The sequence below is a fragment of the Lytechinus variegatus genome, chromosome 2 (assembly GCF_018143015.1).
Source record: "Lytechinus variegatus isolate NC3 chromosome 2, Lvar_3.0, whole genome shotgun sequence".
Taxonomy (NCBI): Eukaryota; Metazoa; Echinodermata; class Echinoidea; order Temnopleuroida; family Toxopneustidae; genus Lytechinus; species Lytechinus variegatus.
Window position 1 is genome coordinate 82,284,324 of NC_054741.1, and position 17,343 is coordinate 82,301,666.

The following is a 17,343-nucleotide window of genomic DNA, read 5'->3' on the forward strand; positions in this document are numbered from 1 at the left end:
CAACTAATGAATAAAGACTAAATAAATGAATAATGAATAGGAAAGGAAGAGGTTTTGTAGTTAAACAACACTTCGTCACGTGAGTATGCACATGATGAATTTATTGTTTGTATTGCTGATGTGGTTTACGGTACACCATGTGGAGTGTTATAGAAGCAGTGGATAGAAGAAGAGAAGGAAGTGGATAGGCGAGAAAGTGGAGATTTGAGAATAGAGTATTCTTTCTTGAGAATAGTCCTGAAAAGAAAGAATACTCTATTCTCAAATCTCCACTTTCTCGCCTATCCACTTCCTTCTCTTCTTCTATCCACTGCTTCTATAACACTCCACATGGTGTACCGTAAACCACATCAGCAATTGTACATGCCACCATGCAAACCTTCAAACAACATCCGAATTTATTGTTTGTAGATATTATCGAGACTACTTTAGGGCTTTTAATATCCATATCGTTTTTTTTTTGGTGTCATAATCATGTTATTCCTTTTCCATCATCATTATCATTCTTTCCACCACCACCACCACCACCGTCACCATTATTACCACCACCACCACCACCTAGTCTGCAGGCACAGACCCTCATTGGAACTTTGATCAACAAGTGTGCCTCCACGCGAAGACTAGCACATACGAAACTTGCTGTTCCGATACGAGAGAGCCTTCAGTACACAAGCATGAGTAGGCTGCACATTCAGACCCTCATTTCGAGTGAAGGGTTTGCCCAGCAGACTAACCACCACCATCATCATCATCATCATCATCATCATCATCATCATCATCATCATCATCATCATCATCACCATCTTTATCATCCTCATTTATCATTACCATTGTTTTTTTTTCTTGATTATATATTATAGCAAGTGTTGGCTTGTTAGATTTTTTCTTCTCTTTTTAATATTATACATATCCATTCTGCTCATAATATGATTAAATGGTTAATATATGTTTCAGTTTGTCATAGTTTTCAAGCATTTTTTTGTTGTTGCTTACAATGGCAATTTATCTTCTGCTACTAATTCTAAGCTAAATGATATATGCCTGAATTATTTTCAATATATGTATTTGTTATATCTATGTTATATTATATTGTTATGTAGAAGAAAATAAAATCAAATCAAAATTTGATCACATGGATTAGCAGCTTATTGTACAACATTAAAACATCGGGTGTTTTTTCTTCTTCTTTTTTATTTATTTTCCAATCTCATCAGAGTTGTTGATGTGTATAGCAGCAATATTACTATGCCTGGCTTCATGCTATGAACCATGCCCCAGAGAGTTCTTTGATTATAACATATACTCGATTTTGATGTCATTCTGTCCAAGATATGACACAACAGTCTTGCAGCATCTCTATTAGTTTTTTCCTAGAGTTTTCCCTCAGCGCTGAGAACATCAATGATGTATGTTCCCATCGCATAGACACCGAGTACGCTCTCTTTTCCCGAATCCTCAATCTGGTCTTCTGGGAGTATAAACCCGTACTTGTTGATATCACGAAGCTCCACAACATAAGAATAAGGTACATCTAAACCTCCTGCTGTCCTGTCATACTTGTTATATGGTGCATAACTCCACAACCGCGTAGCCAGGATTTCATTTTGGAGGGGGCGGTAAATGCACGCGAAGCGTGCCAACACTTACAGAGCGCGCGAAGCGCGCTCCCTAGGGAGTGGGTGCAGGGAGAAGCTTTTAGTGTTTCATAAATTAAAATGAAAAGGAGCCGTTTCTCTTGTCTCTAGTACCTCCAATTCGGTTGATTTTTAACCTTGTTTTCAAAAGTGATTGTGAACGCACAAAAAAGGTATACAATGGAGGAAATTAAAATGATAATAACTCCGCGCGAAGCGCGGAAGCTAAAGTGTTTTATCAATTTTTCTTGCCATAAAAAGGGTCCCGAGAAAAGGGTATTCTCAAAGATATATTGAAACTTTCTTTGGAAAGATCAGATTTGATTTAACAATTTAGCATCAGTGCATATTTTTAACTCGCAAAACAGAGGAGAAGATTGGTAGAGAAAGATATTCCTCCCCGCGCAGAGCAATGAAACTCTGAAATTTCAAAGGGCGGACGTTTCATCAAATGTAGATATCTCTAATACCCAATCGTCTCTAATTCAATTGATTTTAAAGATTATTGAACTTCATTACAAGGAAAATAGTGCGCATAAAGTTGAAACTTCTGTGATTTATTGAAATTATCTATCTATATAATAAAGGATGATTATTTTTTTGACTTATCCTGAAGCGCTTCATTTTGAATATAAAGAAACTTAAGTGTCATTCAAAATTTCAAACTGAGGGCGCAAAACAGGACAGGAGATGAATGTATACAGGGAAATGACATGAAGTTTAATACAATTTGATAAAAAAAAAATATTGTACTTTTTTATTTAATACGACACGAATTCCATACCTTCCTCTTTTTAAATTAGGAACCTGTTTGCCCCCAAATTATGGTTGTTTATAGTAATGAGCTGAAAAGCGGGAGAAGCTGACTTTATGGAGGTGACGGCAGAAACTGATATAAAGATTTTACCCGCTCGGAGCCGACCAGACCAGAAGTTGCGCGATCAATTGGAAAAAAAGATAACTTCATATATTTACTTCGGCCTAACCTTACTCAAATTCATGCCCCAATGTATACAATTTTAACTTTAACTGGCAAGAAGCACATAGCTGAGGTGGAAAAACAGGGTTAGAGAAAAGGTGGGGGAACAATGGAGAACTTCAATATTGTCATTTAACCGCGCGCAGCGCGGAAGCAAAATTCATATATGAATTTAGAGCAAGAAGAGTGAAGGAGTTTCTCTTTTGAGAAAAAATAAAGAATAAAAAGAAAAAAAAACACAAAGCTACCTTTCTTCCCTTTCCTCCCTTCCCTTTTCCTTTTCTCCTCTCTTTTTTCCCTTCTTTTTTTTCTTTTTGGGGACGTTTTTTTTTTTTGGGGGGCGACCGCCCCCACCGCCCCCCCCCCCTGGCTACGCGCCTGTTAAACTCCAGTCGATGCTTGCCCCACTAAATTCGTCTACAGACGTGACAGAGGGGAACAAATATGCGTAAGGTTTAATTGGAAATATGCATTATCAAGATCGCAGTTACAAATTTTATTTCATTCACTTGAATTAAACCCACAGACCACGTAGAGCAAGACCGTTAAAGTCTTAGATCATGAAACTAACTCGATCTTTCCAAGTTCTTTCAATGAACTTTCAAAGATCTCTGAGGTCTTTAACAATTTCTGATTGAGATGTCATTGGTCTTTGTATCCATGGGCTCTATCTTTTGAAACAGTTTAACAATAGTCTTTCAGCGGTCTGTCAGGAAATGTATCTTCTTTTAGGGTCTTTCGATAAATATGTTCACATGTTTTGTTTATTCTTTTCATTATCTTTCGACAGTCTGTCATTTTCTTTTCTTATCTTTTCTTTTTGCTGAGATTACTGAAAGACTAATGAGCGATCCCTGAAAGTTCATTGAAATACCAATGAAAGTCCCTGGACAGATTGCCGAAAGATTATTTTATTGCATTAAAAAATGTCTGAAAGACCATTTAAGTAATATTGACATAGTCGTTGAAAGGCCACTGTAGAGCTATACAAAGTTCAGCACGATATGAAGTATCAACAGTTTTTAAGAGATCCTTAGGCGATCTTGGTCCAGTGGTCTCTGTCAGTCTTTCCGGCAGTCATCCTGAATGATCTTTAAGAAGTCTCTGGCAGTAAGTCCGATCATGGAACTACTATATAGTTATTCCATTAATTTCTCAATAATTTTCATGATTTGTCCGTCAACTTCAAATGCCTAATTCATGTTCATAATGACTTTGTGATTTTGGTGGAATTTCGATTTTCATTTTTACAAGGATCGCCTTTCGTGGGTGTTTTTTTAGAGCCATTTCACATATACCTTAGTGATCTTGGAGGCTGCTGAAAGGTTTTGCCGATCTTCGGTATTTCGGTATAGTCTCCGTTCAATGGAATAGGGGGCCTTATATTAAAAAAATTGAAATTCCGATGCCTCTATAGTGATCTTAAGTGGACTATATACCCCTTTTGTAGGATAATGGTATTAACAAGTCATGTTCATCGGTGGACACTCGTTAAAATCAAGACCACACATTAATGTGTTTACTGACAAAGACGATTGTTCTAAAAAATTTTATAAGCCTTAACCAACGATTTAACATGTGATATCTTATTTTGATGAATGACTTTACAAGTCACGGACATTGGGATTTCTCCCGCCACATCACCATTCAGTGACTATAAGTAGTTCGTCGAAGTAATGTAAACATGTTTGTTCTGTTTCTTTGTTTTTCTTTGTAATATTAATGATATTTTAATTGTATATTTATTTCGTATTATGTATCTTAATTGTATATACATGTAATGTGATTTTAATATGTACGCACGGACGTTCAGAAGAACAGCCATTGGCTGAAGTTCGTTTACCGTGTTGAAATAAAATGAAGGGTTAACGAAAGATCGGTCTGTCGGTGTCGTTGTCGTAAGCATGTTGGTCTTGAGTGCGTTTGAGTATTAAAGGAGAATGAAACTATTGGAACAAGATAGCTTGTGTGAAAACAGAAAAATCAAAGAATAAGAACAAAGAAAGTTTGAGAAAAATCGGACAAATAATGAGAAAGTTATGAGCATTTGAATATTGCGATCACTAATGCTATGGAGATAGCAAATTGGCAATGCGACAAAGATGTGTGATGTCACTTGTGAACAACTCTCCCATTAGGCCTACTTTAGTATATATTTCACTTGAATTGCCTCTTTTATCACATCTATCCATAGATCATAATGTTCTTTCTACATGAGGGCATGTAATACATATTTTTAAGAATACATCATGGATAAAGAGTTTGTATCATCATAAGAAAAAGCAAAAAGAGACATTTTGAGGGTATTTTATAGTCCACCAAAAGGGAAAGTTGTTCATCAGTGACATCACATATCCTTGTCGCACTGCCAATGGGAGGATCTCCATAGCATTAGTGATTGCAATTCAAATGTTCATAACTTTCTCATTATTTGTCCGATTTTTCTCAAACTTTCTTTATTCTTATTCTTTGATTTTTCTGTATCTACACAAGCCTATTTGTTCCAAAGGTTTCATTCCCGTTCAAGTACGGTTGAGCATTCATTGATTAATACTCACATAATAACTCAGCTGTCGTTCCTACTTCATAGAAAGTATTGCTCTTGTAGCTAGCTATTGCATCTGCCATTACCTGTCCTGCCTCCAACTAATGAAAAACGAAGATGACAGAGATACAATTCAATGCACTGTGCAGAAAACCATCATATTTCATTATCTGTCTTTTCAGCCTAAATATTTGCGGACTCACCGTTTTGCAATTAAATTCAGTTCAATCCACACTAATTCAGATTTAATAATCTTTGATTAAAACTGTAAATGCATGAACAATATCAAAACAAATCCATGTCTTAGCTAAATAGGAATGGCTCAAAACCATCGTAGAACAAAATTTTGGTTATGCCACTGGGAATACTAAATTCCAAATTAACTATTATTCGGCAAAAAATGATGTTCATTTTAGTAAGCATATACTGAGAATAAACAGTTTTGTGGCCTCCCAGCGTCCTATAGTATATAGCATGGCAAGACAAAGGATATTGATTGATTGAATTTATTAACAAACTTCATTCACATGGCATGAATATTTTGTTTGAAAATATATACAATGGTAACATAAACAAAAACATTCATAACTGTATGTCGTGTGAATCAGTAATACATCAATACATAGATTTCCAATTATCATAAAGATATACATCTATATACAAAGAGAAATGACAAATTGAAATTTAACATAAAGAAGGTGCAGCATGATATAAGTTATCTAATTATCGAATACAAATCAGGAATAAATAAATGTAAAAAGGTTAGAGATATATCTTTGGTAATGGTGGCTTTGGTGGATTTTAAATAGCTTGAATGGAATTTAAAAAGAAAAATGTGCTTAATGTTAAAACCCGCCCCTTTATTTTATAATCGCTTTGAAGAACTTACAAAAATTATCAATTATGTTTTCATTATCAAGTTTCAATTTGTCTTCATTGCTAAGGTTCTTAAAATGTTTATACATTTCAGCTATTTTGTCAAAAAACACCACCTTTGTCAAAAAACCCACCTTTGTAAGAAAAACACCACCTTTGTAAAAAAAACACCACCTTTGTCAAAATACACCACCTTTAATTTGTTCAAAATACACCACCCTTTCAGTTGTGTGTACAAGGGAAGTGGGAGTTACTGTACCATTGGCTCACCATGTTCTTGAGGTTAGGAGGGTCTGGTGCGTCTCTAGAGTATGACCACGGTGTAACGATATACTGGGCATAACTGTGCCAGTCAATAAACCAAACGAAATCTTGGCCTTTATCCTTCTTATCGCGGAGAAATTCGACCACAGCTTCGACCTCCAATTCGGACATAGATCCTCTGCCTTGGTACAGATTGGAGCAAGGGTGAGAACTAGTTCCTTTACCTGAAAGGTTGATAGGTTTCAGACAAAAAATAATTGCATCAATGATCAATTTATTGGCTGCTCGTAAAGGGAAGCGATGACTTTTGCACCTCCTCTATCCCCCGGAGGGCCACTTACATTGGCGAGTGGATACCATGCGCGACCAAAAAAACACGTAAAAAGGATGTCTTTTTCACGATAGGGCACGTTACGTACGTAACGTGATAAGGGTGTCAAAAACACAAAAATAATGAAAAAAGGGTATCTATTTCGCTTGGAAAATTACGTGTTTAGGGTCAAATATGCGGGGATGATAAAACAAAATTAAAATGTTTTATAAAGGATGTCTTTTTTGCCCCAACACTACGTGTTTAGAGTCCTATTTGCGCGAGGTGTAGAAGGTGGGGTCGTACTAAACCAAATAAGGTAAAGCCGACAACCAAAGGACCCGTAACAATAAAACATTCCTGTACTTGTTTAGGGGTTCATTTCAGGGAATATTTGCCAAGAGTATCGTTTTGTTTCCAATACTTGTTAAGGGTATAGGGTTTCACACGCCAATACTTGTTAAGGGGTGCATTTTCAGAATATGGAAATTACGTGTTTAGGGTGCTTTTCGAGACCCCATGGTCGCGCATGGTATCCACTTGTGAATGGAAGTGGCCCCCCCGGGCTCTATCCCCAGCTAATTTCGATTGCAAATGATCATCTTCAAAAAATTGTATTTGAATGACTTTTCAAGAAGGAACAATAAAAGAGTGAGAAAAAATAGGCCTATGAATTTTGTATACTGACAACCTAAATGCATTTGTACATTCTATATAAGTACATTATGACTGAACTGATTTTCGATTATCATATAAAAAAAAACGCGACAGCTTTATTGGTCATTGAATTTATTTATATCCACTTATTAAAGAATACTTTGTCGGGGGGGGGGGGGTAGGCATCAGACTCTAAACTACCATTGCAAATTTTGACATTTCCTTAAACTGACAACGAAACAACGGGATGCAATTATTATACCTCTTAGCTCAAGGATTTATTTGAAAATCTTACCTCCCCATTCGTATGGCCAGTTTCTATTAGCATCAGTCCCTGTACAACCAGAAAATGCACTTTCCGCATTATTCGATCGAGTCTTGCGCCACATCCGCTCCTGAATAAAACAATTCAATTTAAAAAAAGTTGAAAACTAATATAATGAAAAAAAATTAACGAAAAAGACTTACTACTACTGCAATACCACCATTACCACTGCTACAACACCAACAACAACAACAACAACAACTACTACTACTACTACTACTACTACTACTACTACTACTACTACTACTACTACTACTACTACTACTACTACTACTACTACTACTACTACTACTACTACTACTACTACTACTACTACTACTACTTCTACTACTACTACTACTACTACTACCACTACTACTTCTACTACTTCCGCTCCTCAATAACATTGTACCACCATTACCACTGCTACAACACCACCACCAACAACAACAACAACAACTACTACTACTACTACTACTACTACTACTACTACTACTACTACTACTACTACTACTACTACTACTACTACTACTACTACTACTACTACTACTACTACTACTACTACTACTACTACTACTACTACTTCTACTACTTCCGCTCCTCAATAAAACAATTCAATTTAAAAAAGTTGAAAACTAATATAACTTAAAAAAATATTAACGAAAAAGACTTACTACTACAGCAATACCACCATTACCACTGCTACAACACCAACAACAACAACAACTACTACTACTACTACTACTACTACTACTACTACTACTACTACTACTACTACTACTACTACTACTACTACTACTACTACTACTACTACTACTACTACTACTACTACCACCACCACTACCACTACTGCTACTACTACTACTACTACTACTACTACTACTACTACTACTACTACTACTACTACTATACTACCACTACCACTACTGCTACTACTACTACTACTACTACTACTACTGCTACTACTACTACTACTACTACTACTACTACTACTACTACTACTACTACTACTACTACTACTACTACTACTACTACTACTACTACTACTACCACTACTACTACTACTACTACTACTACTACTATACTACCACTACTGCTACTACTACTACTACTATTACTACTACTACTTCTACTACTTCTACTACTCCCACTACTACTACTACTTCTACTATAATACTACTACTACTACTACTACTACTATACTACCACTACTGCTACTGCTACTACTACTACTACTACTACTACTACTACTACTACTACTACTTCTACTACTTCTACTACTCCCACTACTACTACTACTACTTCTACTACTATACTACTACTACTACTACTACTACTACTACTACTACTACTACTACTACTACTACTACTACTACTACTACTACTACTACTACTACTACTACTACTACGACAACGACGCCTGTTGATGACTGTATTTGTTATCATATGACAGCATATCGGGTAGCATTGCCAGATTTTTCTTTAACATCTGTTTCACAATTCACTTTGGTCCCTCATTTATTGCCATCGCAAAAAACTAACACGCTTATCATGAATTTATAGTCATCGTTTATTTTCATCCTCGTCAGTTTATCATTATCGTCGTCATTGTCATTATCGTTATCCCCATTCTCGACCTCTGTCTCCTCTAGCATTATAATAAGGTATCTTTATCATGGAACTATTATGTCGCTTCCGTATTTTGTTAAGAGAAAATGTTGTATTTCTATTCTCACTGATCGAAGTATCTTACCTTTGTCCATGTGTGGACATATCCATCTGGGTTGAGAGAAGGTACAATATACCAGTCAAATGTGTCAAGGAATCTCACTGCCGTAGATTCACCCGTCATGTAATCTTCAAGGAGCTTCAGGGAAAATTAAAAGACAATTGTGAAATTAAACCAATCGGTAGGTTTTGTGAGCAATAGGTAACTATGGAACTGTTCAACTCACGAGGTGTGGATTTAGACGAGTTTCTGCATGCTTACTAGTCCCACCGAAACACGACCCCCCATGGATCAGTTTCATAGAATGGTCGAATTCTTTTGGCTAAAATAATTCTTGAACACCGAAATATCGTTGACAATTGGATGATTTGGTCTTACTGTTTTGGTGATATAAATGAGTGTAGCGGGTGAAATCCATTCCCGAGCATGGATACCGGCCTCAAAGTAGACGCCCTTACGAATGCCTGCTGAACCTCCAGTTCCTCGTATCTATGAAAAATCAATTAGGAGATATACAAGACATCATTTACTATGTTACTAGATAAGGGCTTATTTGTCTAAAAACGCCAAACAGACTTTAATCATCTTGCAAAAACGTCACCACAGCAACCAATGATAACAAAAATTATGTACTCTGGAGTGATATAGGCTCTATAGTTATTACACTTTTAAAATACTAGTAATTTTACAAAGAAAAATCTTATATTTAAAGGATGTTCACCGACTGTCCTTAGCATTTAAAAAAAACACAACGATTTAACAAATTACACATAGTTTATGCAGTGATATGTAACATAGAATTACAAGTTAAATGTAAAACAAAGTAAAATATAATTGTGGTGATAACTGATAAAGGTCTGCAAGCGTAGACTATACTTTGTTATTACACGTGACTACTTGCATAGAGAAAGTTATGGCTGCTACCAAGATGACGCAGTAGTGATCATTGTTGTTGCATCTCAACTAATAAATGTCTGTTGTATATACGTTTAAAGAACTGCCTACTGGACTTTTGATTTATATAACCTAAGATCCAACCATGGTGTCAGATCCTGCATTATTATGCTGAGTAACCCACCGAGCTTTGAGATGGAGGAATCATTGAAATCAGGCCCTTCATTCCATTTTCTCCCTAACCCCCGTGAGGAGAGAGATGGTGAAAGACAAAGAGCTTATTGTATTCATGTGTATCAGTGAATGACCATTTCTGTATGTGTGATGTTATGTCCATAGAAGTTGGCTATGTCGTTGTATGGATTTGGAGTGCATGAATGTGCCTGGCCAAATTACAGTATGACGGACAGTTAGCGTGACGTTTATGGGACATGAACATTATATCTCAGTGAAAGTAGTAATAATTGAGCAAACATAATTGTTGGAAAGATACAAATACTTGCTAATTATTATACTGTTCATGAGTATATGCACAAGTGATATTGGTATGTTAAAGTTACTAAACTAAAAAGTAAGACAAAGTTACTAACATTAACGATACACAGAAACAAAGACAACAACAGACAAAATGACAAATCTAAGTCAACCTCCTCCACTTGACTTAAAGGGAAATATTTCCGAGAATTGGAAAAGATTCAAACAAAAATTCACTCTATACAATGTTGCCTCAGGAATGTCAGAAAAAGATGACAAGTCACAAACATCAATGCTTCTACACGTAATAGGTGATGCTGCCTTGGAATTGTATAATACATTTGTATTTGCCGAGGATGAGAGCATGAAGTCGTGCACAGTCGTGTGAGTTTTCTTCGTTGAAAGAGAGTCTTATACGGGACACGCGTTTCCGTTTTACACCCTGGCGAAGGCATTTTCCGGAAAAGTGGCCAAAAAGCGACTAGTGAAGAGTCTACACACGTCGCTGGTTGCATGCAGCGTGCGACCCAGGCGAGTCCGGATGATCCACCACCGCATGCAATTTGCACAGTTACTGATCAGAGCACAGAGCCCACAGAGTTCCTCATGTACAGAGAGAGCGGCAGTCAGGAGTGAAATCCGAATATGTTTTTGCAGTCGCGTTGTTTATGATAGTTTTTTTTTCTAAAAATAAACTATTAACTAAATGAATAGAATGACAGACAAAATCAAAATAAAACAGATACTTATAATGGAAAGACAAATTGAAGTTTGATGGATTGATCCACTTAGAAGCTGCCGAAAGACAGCCTGTAGAAGACTGATAAATAGATAGAGACAAGATAGATAGATAGATAGATAGAAATAGAGAGAGAGAGAGAGCTAGAGGTGGATAGATAGATAGAAAGAGAGAGAAAGAGGGAGAGATGGATGGATAGATAGATAAATAGAGAGAGGGGGAGAGACAGAGAGGTCGATATATAGAGGGAGAGGGGGAGAGAGAGAGAAGGATAGATAGATAGATAGATAGAGAGAGATGTTATAGATAGAAATATGGACGGACAAAGAGAGAGAGAAAAAAAAGACAGACAGATGCTAGAGAAGGAGAGAGATAGACAAATTAACAGATATATAGATAGATAGAGAGAAATAGAGAAAGACAGATGGATAGATAGAGATAGATAGATGAGAGATAGATAGATATATAAAGAGGGACAAAGAATATTAACAAATTAACAGATAGATAAGTTAAAAAATAGATAGATAAATAGATAGAGAGAATAAGAGAAAGACAGACAGATGGGTAGATAGATAGATAGAGAGATAGATATTAAATAGATAATTAAAGAATGAGAGAGACAGAGAAGATTATTAACAAATTAACAGATAGATAGATAGTGCATTCATGATAACCATTTCTTGTGTTGTAATATGACCCATTGGTCATATGACCCAATGGCAGACCACTAGGAAGCAGCTATGGGGCTGACTCCGGGGATGACTCCTCCCTACGATTTTCAAGTCGTGAAAAGAGAGATAAAATAAGAAAAGGAAAATGAATAATAAAATAAGAAAGGAGAAAATAGAGCAGAAAAAGAGGGTTTAGGGGCGTTTAACACTATATCACCCTATTATTCACGTGAGCTATATATATATATATATATATATATATATATATATATATATATATATATATATATATATATATACCTTGGTAACCTTGAGGTAGTTTGCCCCTCCCCCACCTATGCAGATTCTTGCATCTTATAATTCTCTATTGGATATTTAAATGGTTTGAATATTTATGGTACAGAGTGCATTTGTCAACCAGACTTTGTATTCAATTTAATATTATTATCTATTTACCCTTTGTCACTTAGATATGCCATTGATAATATTTTATGAGGTCGGCTACTTTTTTGACCAACAAGTTCTTTTTTCTTGCATTGCCTTTTGAAGTCTATACAGTCATGATAGTAAATATTTCTGAAATGAAATTGCTTACACATGCTTAATGTTTAGGGTAGCAGCGTTACATGTTTACATTGACTTAAATAGTTAGTTTTTATATATTTCAAACTCATTTGTCATAATAATTTTGTATTCCTTCTGTGACCAGGAGCTAACAAAGTCAAGAAATTTTATCTACGGAAGTGCTTAAAAGGTCATGTGAGCTCCGCCCCCCAGAAAAGATGTTTTGGAGGTCAAGCCTTAAATTTCACGCCCTGAATTCATACCTTAATTTGGGTAATTTTAGCTCTCGTGATTCCATTTATGTTCCAGTTTGGTTTCACGTACTGAAATTTCGTCAATAGCCTATTTTTTCACTGGAATCGTCATTCAAATTACCATCTTTTTACCGTGTGAAAAGGCGGTATGTAGAAGCAATGAATGGAATCGAATGCAACATTATACCTCCATCAATACCACTTTATCATCTCCATCTCCATAGGCGGATCCAGCTTTTGGCGTAAGGGGGGGGGGGTGCGTACTGCCGAGCGGCGCACATATTTTTGCACTTCACCGGCGCCATAAAATAAATGTTGAAAAAGGGGTAAAGTCTGACCCTGTCAAATGCTCTTTTCAAAATGTAGGATTTCCAGTCATGCCATTTTGCATGACGACACGCAGATAATATTTCCGGGGGGGGGGGGGGCAAAAGATTGGAACATATTTTTGAAAAAAAAACATTGGAGTAAACGGACCGAGCTGCTCAATGGGGCGATTTTTTTTACAAGTCTAATAAAAGTATTTTTTGCACATCTCACATTTGCAAGATTTTCATAGTTTTCATGAAATTTTAAGGAAGAAAATGTGTTTTCACAACAGCTGATCGGGAATTTGCCCCCCCCCCTCCCCCTTGGCTTGCTGCATACGACCATTCCCTTAAGTCCACTTAAAGATATCTCATTATAACGGAATATATACATCAATTTAAATATATAATCTTCCTAAAACATACATAGAGAGAGATTGAAAAACTTATTAAAGAAAGAAACAAGCAAAAAATAACACAAATTATGCATGTGATGTGCGATTTCAAAATCTCGTGTACTTACCCTTTTGTATATTAATTGAGATACAAGTTTTGTTTACTATATAATGTACAATGATACTACATCATTAATCATTTGGAATACATCGCCAATGCAGATTTATATATCATTCAATTTTCATGCACATGATGTAAAGGCATGTATACAGAATTTGGTAGGCCTATATGTAATATTGTGATGCTTTTCACAATATCTAATGCAATTTGTAATGATCAGTAATTTTTATCTAATTACTTTGATGAAACTGGACATAATGCTTATGAACTGAATTCAGAAAGAGATCCTTCAAGACAGAGCTTTGGAAATAGTTCTCCTGAGTGATCAGATGAATAATATTTAACTTAATGGAAGATGAAAATAAATCAAATTTTGTGGCGTAAACATTTAAACGTTAAAACAAAGGTATTGACAAACTATACATTGAAAATGATATTTAGTGGTTTAAGGTCTAACAAAATACGTCTGGTTGCGTTATTATACACTCCCGGTATTAGCAACCATCTGACCTTTTTTTTAAAGCATTGGAAAATAAGATCAAAATTAAAGGATTTGCTCTACACTTTTGTATGAATCTGGGATTGGGATTTTTAAATAACAAAGATTTCATGACATCTGTGGACAACTTCCCCGCCCCAGCCCACTCTGTAAGGGCATGCGATAAGCTTTGTTATTCGTTATGACCATTCAACAATAAAATGTATAACCAGGTGCCGCTGATCATTCTTGACCAGCGCCGATCGAGATTTGGTTGGCAATAGGCCCTTCTTCATTATTCTACCGGCGCCTATTTATTGGAACCTGGGGACGCTGATCATTCTTGACCGGCGCCGATTTAAATTTAGGTGGCGCTGGTTATTCTTGATCGGCGCCGGTTAAGACAAAGGCAGCGCCGATTTGTCTTGACCGGCGCCGATTTAGAACAAATAGTGCTGATTATTTTTACCGACGTCACGTAAGATTCAGGCAAGGGCAATTCACAATCGACTGGCGCCGATTTAGAACCAGGAGGTGCCGTTTGTTCTTGACTGGCGCCGATTTTTAACCAGGTGGTGCTGATTATTCTTGTCCGGCGCCGATTTAGATTAAGTTTGAGCTGATTATTCTTGATCGGCGCCGGTTAAGACTCATACAGCGCGATTTTTCTTGACTGGCGCCAATTTTTAACCAAATGGCGCTGATTATTCTTGTCCGGCGCCGATTTAGATTTAGGTGGCGCTGATTATTCTTGATTGGCGCAAGTGAGATGCAGGCAGCGCACTGCTACCGGCGAAGTCGTTGGGAAAAGGGTAGTTAAAAGAAAAGATAAGGAAGATAATATGATTGTGCTTTGCTGGGGAATAGTCTTTCCTTTACTTTTGCTAATATTATATCAGTGTATAATTTTTTTTTAAGACGCGCCTTTTCTTCCTTTTACTTTTCTTTATTTTGAGCGGGGGGGGGGGGGGCGTGCGCCCCCTGGATTCGTGACTGATCTCTGCCTCGCTCTTCTATCTGGATTTTGAGAAAGCCCCCTCCCCCACTATCTCTCTTTCTGATCCTCATTTGATTTCCACATGAAGCTTATTCACCATCTCCTTTCAGATTGAAAAACAAAATATCGATTTAGTCAACATTAGCTAGTACATACCAACCTCCTGAAACAAAACCATGGTATAGAATATAACAACTTATTGCAGAATTATACTTTAATAATCATTTATACAAGCATAGGTATGCATGGCGGAATAGCAGGTCAGAAACAAAGAGGCATTCCAGGCTGGAGGGATATGAAGTGGGATTTCAGGTATTGTAATTGTCACACCTCACAAATGAAGTCACAATTATTCAAATTGTCTGCTCCAAATATGTAAACAAAAGAATGACTTTGAGTACTGATGCAATGTGCAAGATGATAATCGCTGCAATTTACTACACTATTGTATACACATGTACAAAAAATGAAATGGGACCCTAAATAATGCAAAACTTTAACAAGTGCAATGCCTCTGGCGGTCTCACCTGCATCACGCGATTCAACATAGCAGCAGTGCTGACTTTGAAAACTACTGACTCGCAAAAGATGTTCAGTGATACTTGGTTACTCTTATTTCCATATTTCATGAACTAGACCAATACACTTACAGAGATGATGGTAATTCAACAAAAAAAAACCCAATGTGGCCAAAGTTCATTGACCTTACATGACCTTTGACCTTGATCATGTGACCTGAAACTAACACAGGATATTCAGTGATACTTGATTACTCTTATGTCCAAGTTTTATGAACTAGACCAACATACTTTCAAAGTTATGATGGAAATTCAACAAATACCCAAAATTTGGCCAAAGTTCATTGACCTTTGACCTTGGTCATGTGACCTTAAATGTGCACAGGATGTTTGGTGATACTTGATTACTATTATGTCCAAGTTTCATGAATTAGATCCATAAACTTTTAAGGTTATGATGGTAATTAAAGATACCCCCAAATTCGGCCACAGTTCATTGACCCTAAATGACTTTTGACCATGGTCATGTGACGTGAAACTTATGCAGGATGTTCGGTGATACTTGATTAACCTTATGGTCAAGTTTCATGAATTAGGTCCATATACTTTCTAAGTTATGATGACGCCGCCGTCAGAAAAGCCGCGCCTATAGTCTCACTCTGCTATGCAGCTGAGACAAAAATCATCTGATTCCAATAACATTTTCAGTGTTGCTTATTTAGTTTTACTTTGTTCATCTAAATCACATCATTTTCAGGCTAGAGTGGCCCTTTAAAGCTCAACATAAGCAGCTGCTATCAAGTCAATATAATTACATATGGAGAATGGACTACCAATTTCAAAATGCAGCATAATATTTTATTAACTTGCCAAGCAAAGCATTAATTCCAACCTTTTCATACTTCAGATGAGGCTAAACACAGTGACATCCTATTAAACAATTGTGCACCTGTTTACACCAATCATGCCAGATGCAGGATCAAGTGCACTTGTTTATCATAAGCTGACTGCCATTGAATGAACAGTAGGCCTACAGTCTGAAAGGTTTTAATCTCTAGTCTACATTACCAGTCAATTATGTTGATATTAGTAGACTGGGATACTATATTTTGTCAACACATTCTAACCTGGTTAACCAACATTGGTTTATGCCAAGCTTGTTAAACAATAATCATACTATTGTTGTACAATAATTCAATACCATAACAGGTTCATCAAAAGAATGGAACATTGCATGTTCAATTCATTAAAATTCTAAAGAAACAGTTATAGAAAATTAATCCCCATCTTGACTATTTCTGTGATAAATCCTATAAGTGCAAATTATACTTGATAAAAGTTTATAACTTTACTGTGATGTTTACAAAACTTTAAAAAATAATATTAGTAACTTTGATACCAAAGTAAATAGAAAGAAAATTCGATTAAATAAAAATCTCTGAAGATATCTTATTGCACAAATTTTGGAGATAATTATCAAAATACAATGTCATATTTTTTTAATGTGAGATCCAACAAAATGAAATAAGTACAAATAAAACAGGCCTCACTTATTACTTTTAGTTATTTGTTTCCCATTCTCTGAATTTTAAAAGCAAGAAGAAACAGATGCAAAGCTCATCCCCCCAAAAA

General features: G+C 36.2%; 1 protein-coding gene across 1 annotated transcript; it reads right to left on the bottom strand.

Annotated features, from left to right (window-relative positions):
• Positions 1 to 877: 877 nt before the first annotated feature.
• LOC121406984 (carboxypeptidase A4-like) lies at positions 878 to 15,726 on the bottom strand. Its single transcript, XM_041597857.1, has 8 exons — positions 15,721 to 15,726; positions 9,677 to 9,787; positions 9,323 to 9,436; positions 7,561 to 7,660; positions 6,305 to 6,522; positions 5,172 to 5,259; positions 3,000 to 3,030; positions 878 to 1,575 (listed from the first exon to the last, which is right to left on the bottom strand). The coding sequence occupies exons 1-8, from the start codon at positions 15,724 to 15,726 to the stop codon at positions 1,371 to 1,373; spliced, it is 873 nt and encodes a 290-aa protein (XP_041453791.1). The 3' UTR covers positions 878 to 1,370.
• Between the last annotated feature and the right edge of the window lie 1,617 nt (positions 15,727 to 17,343).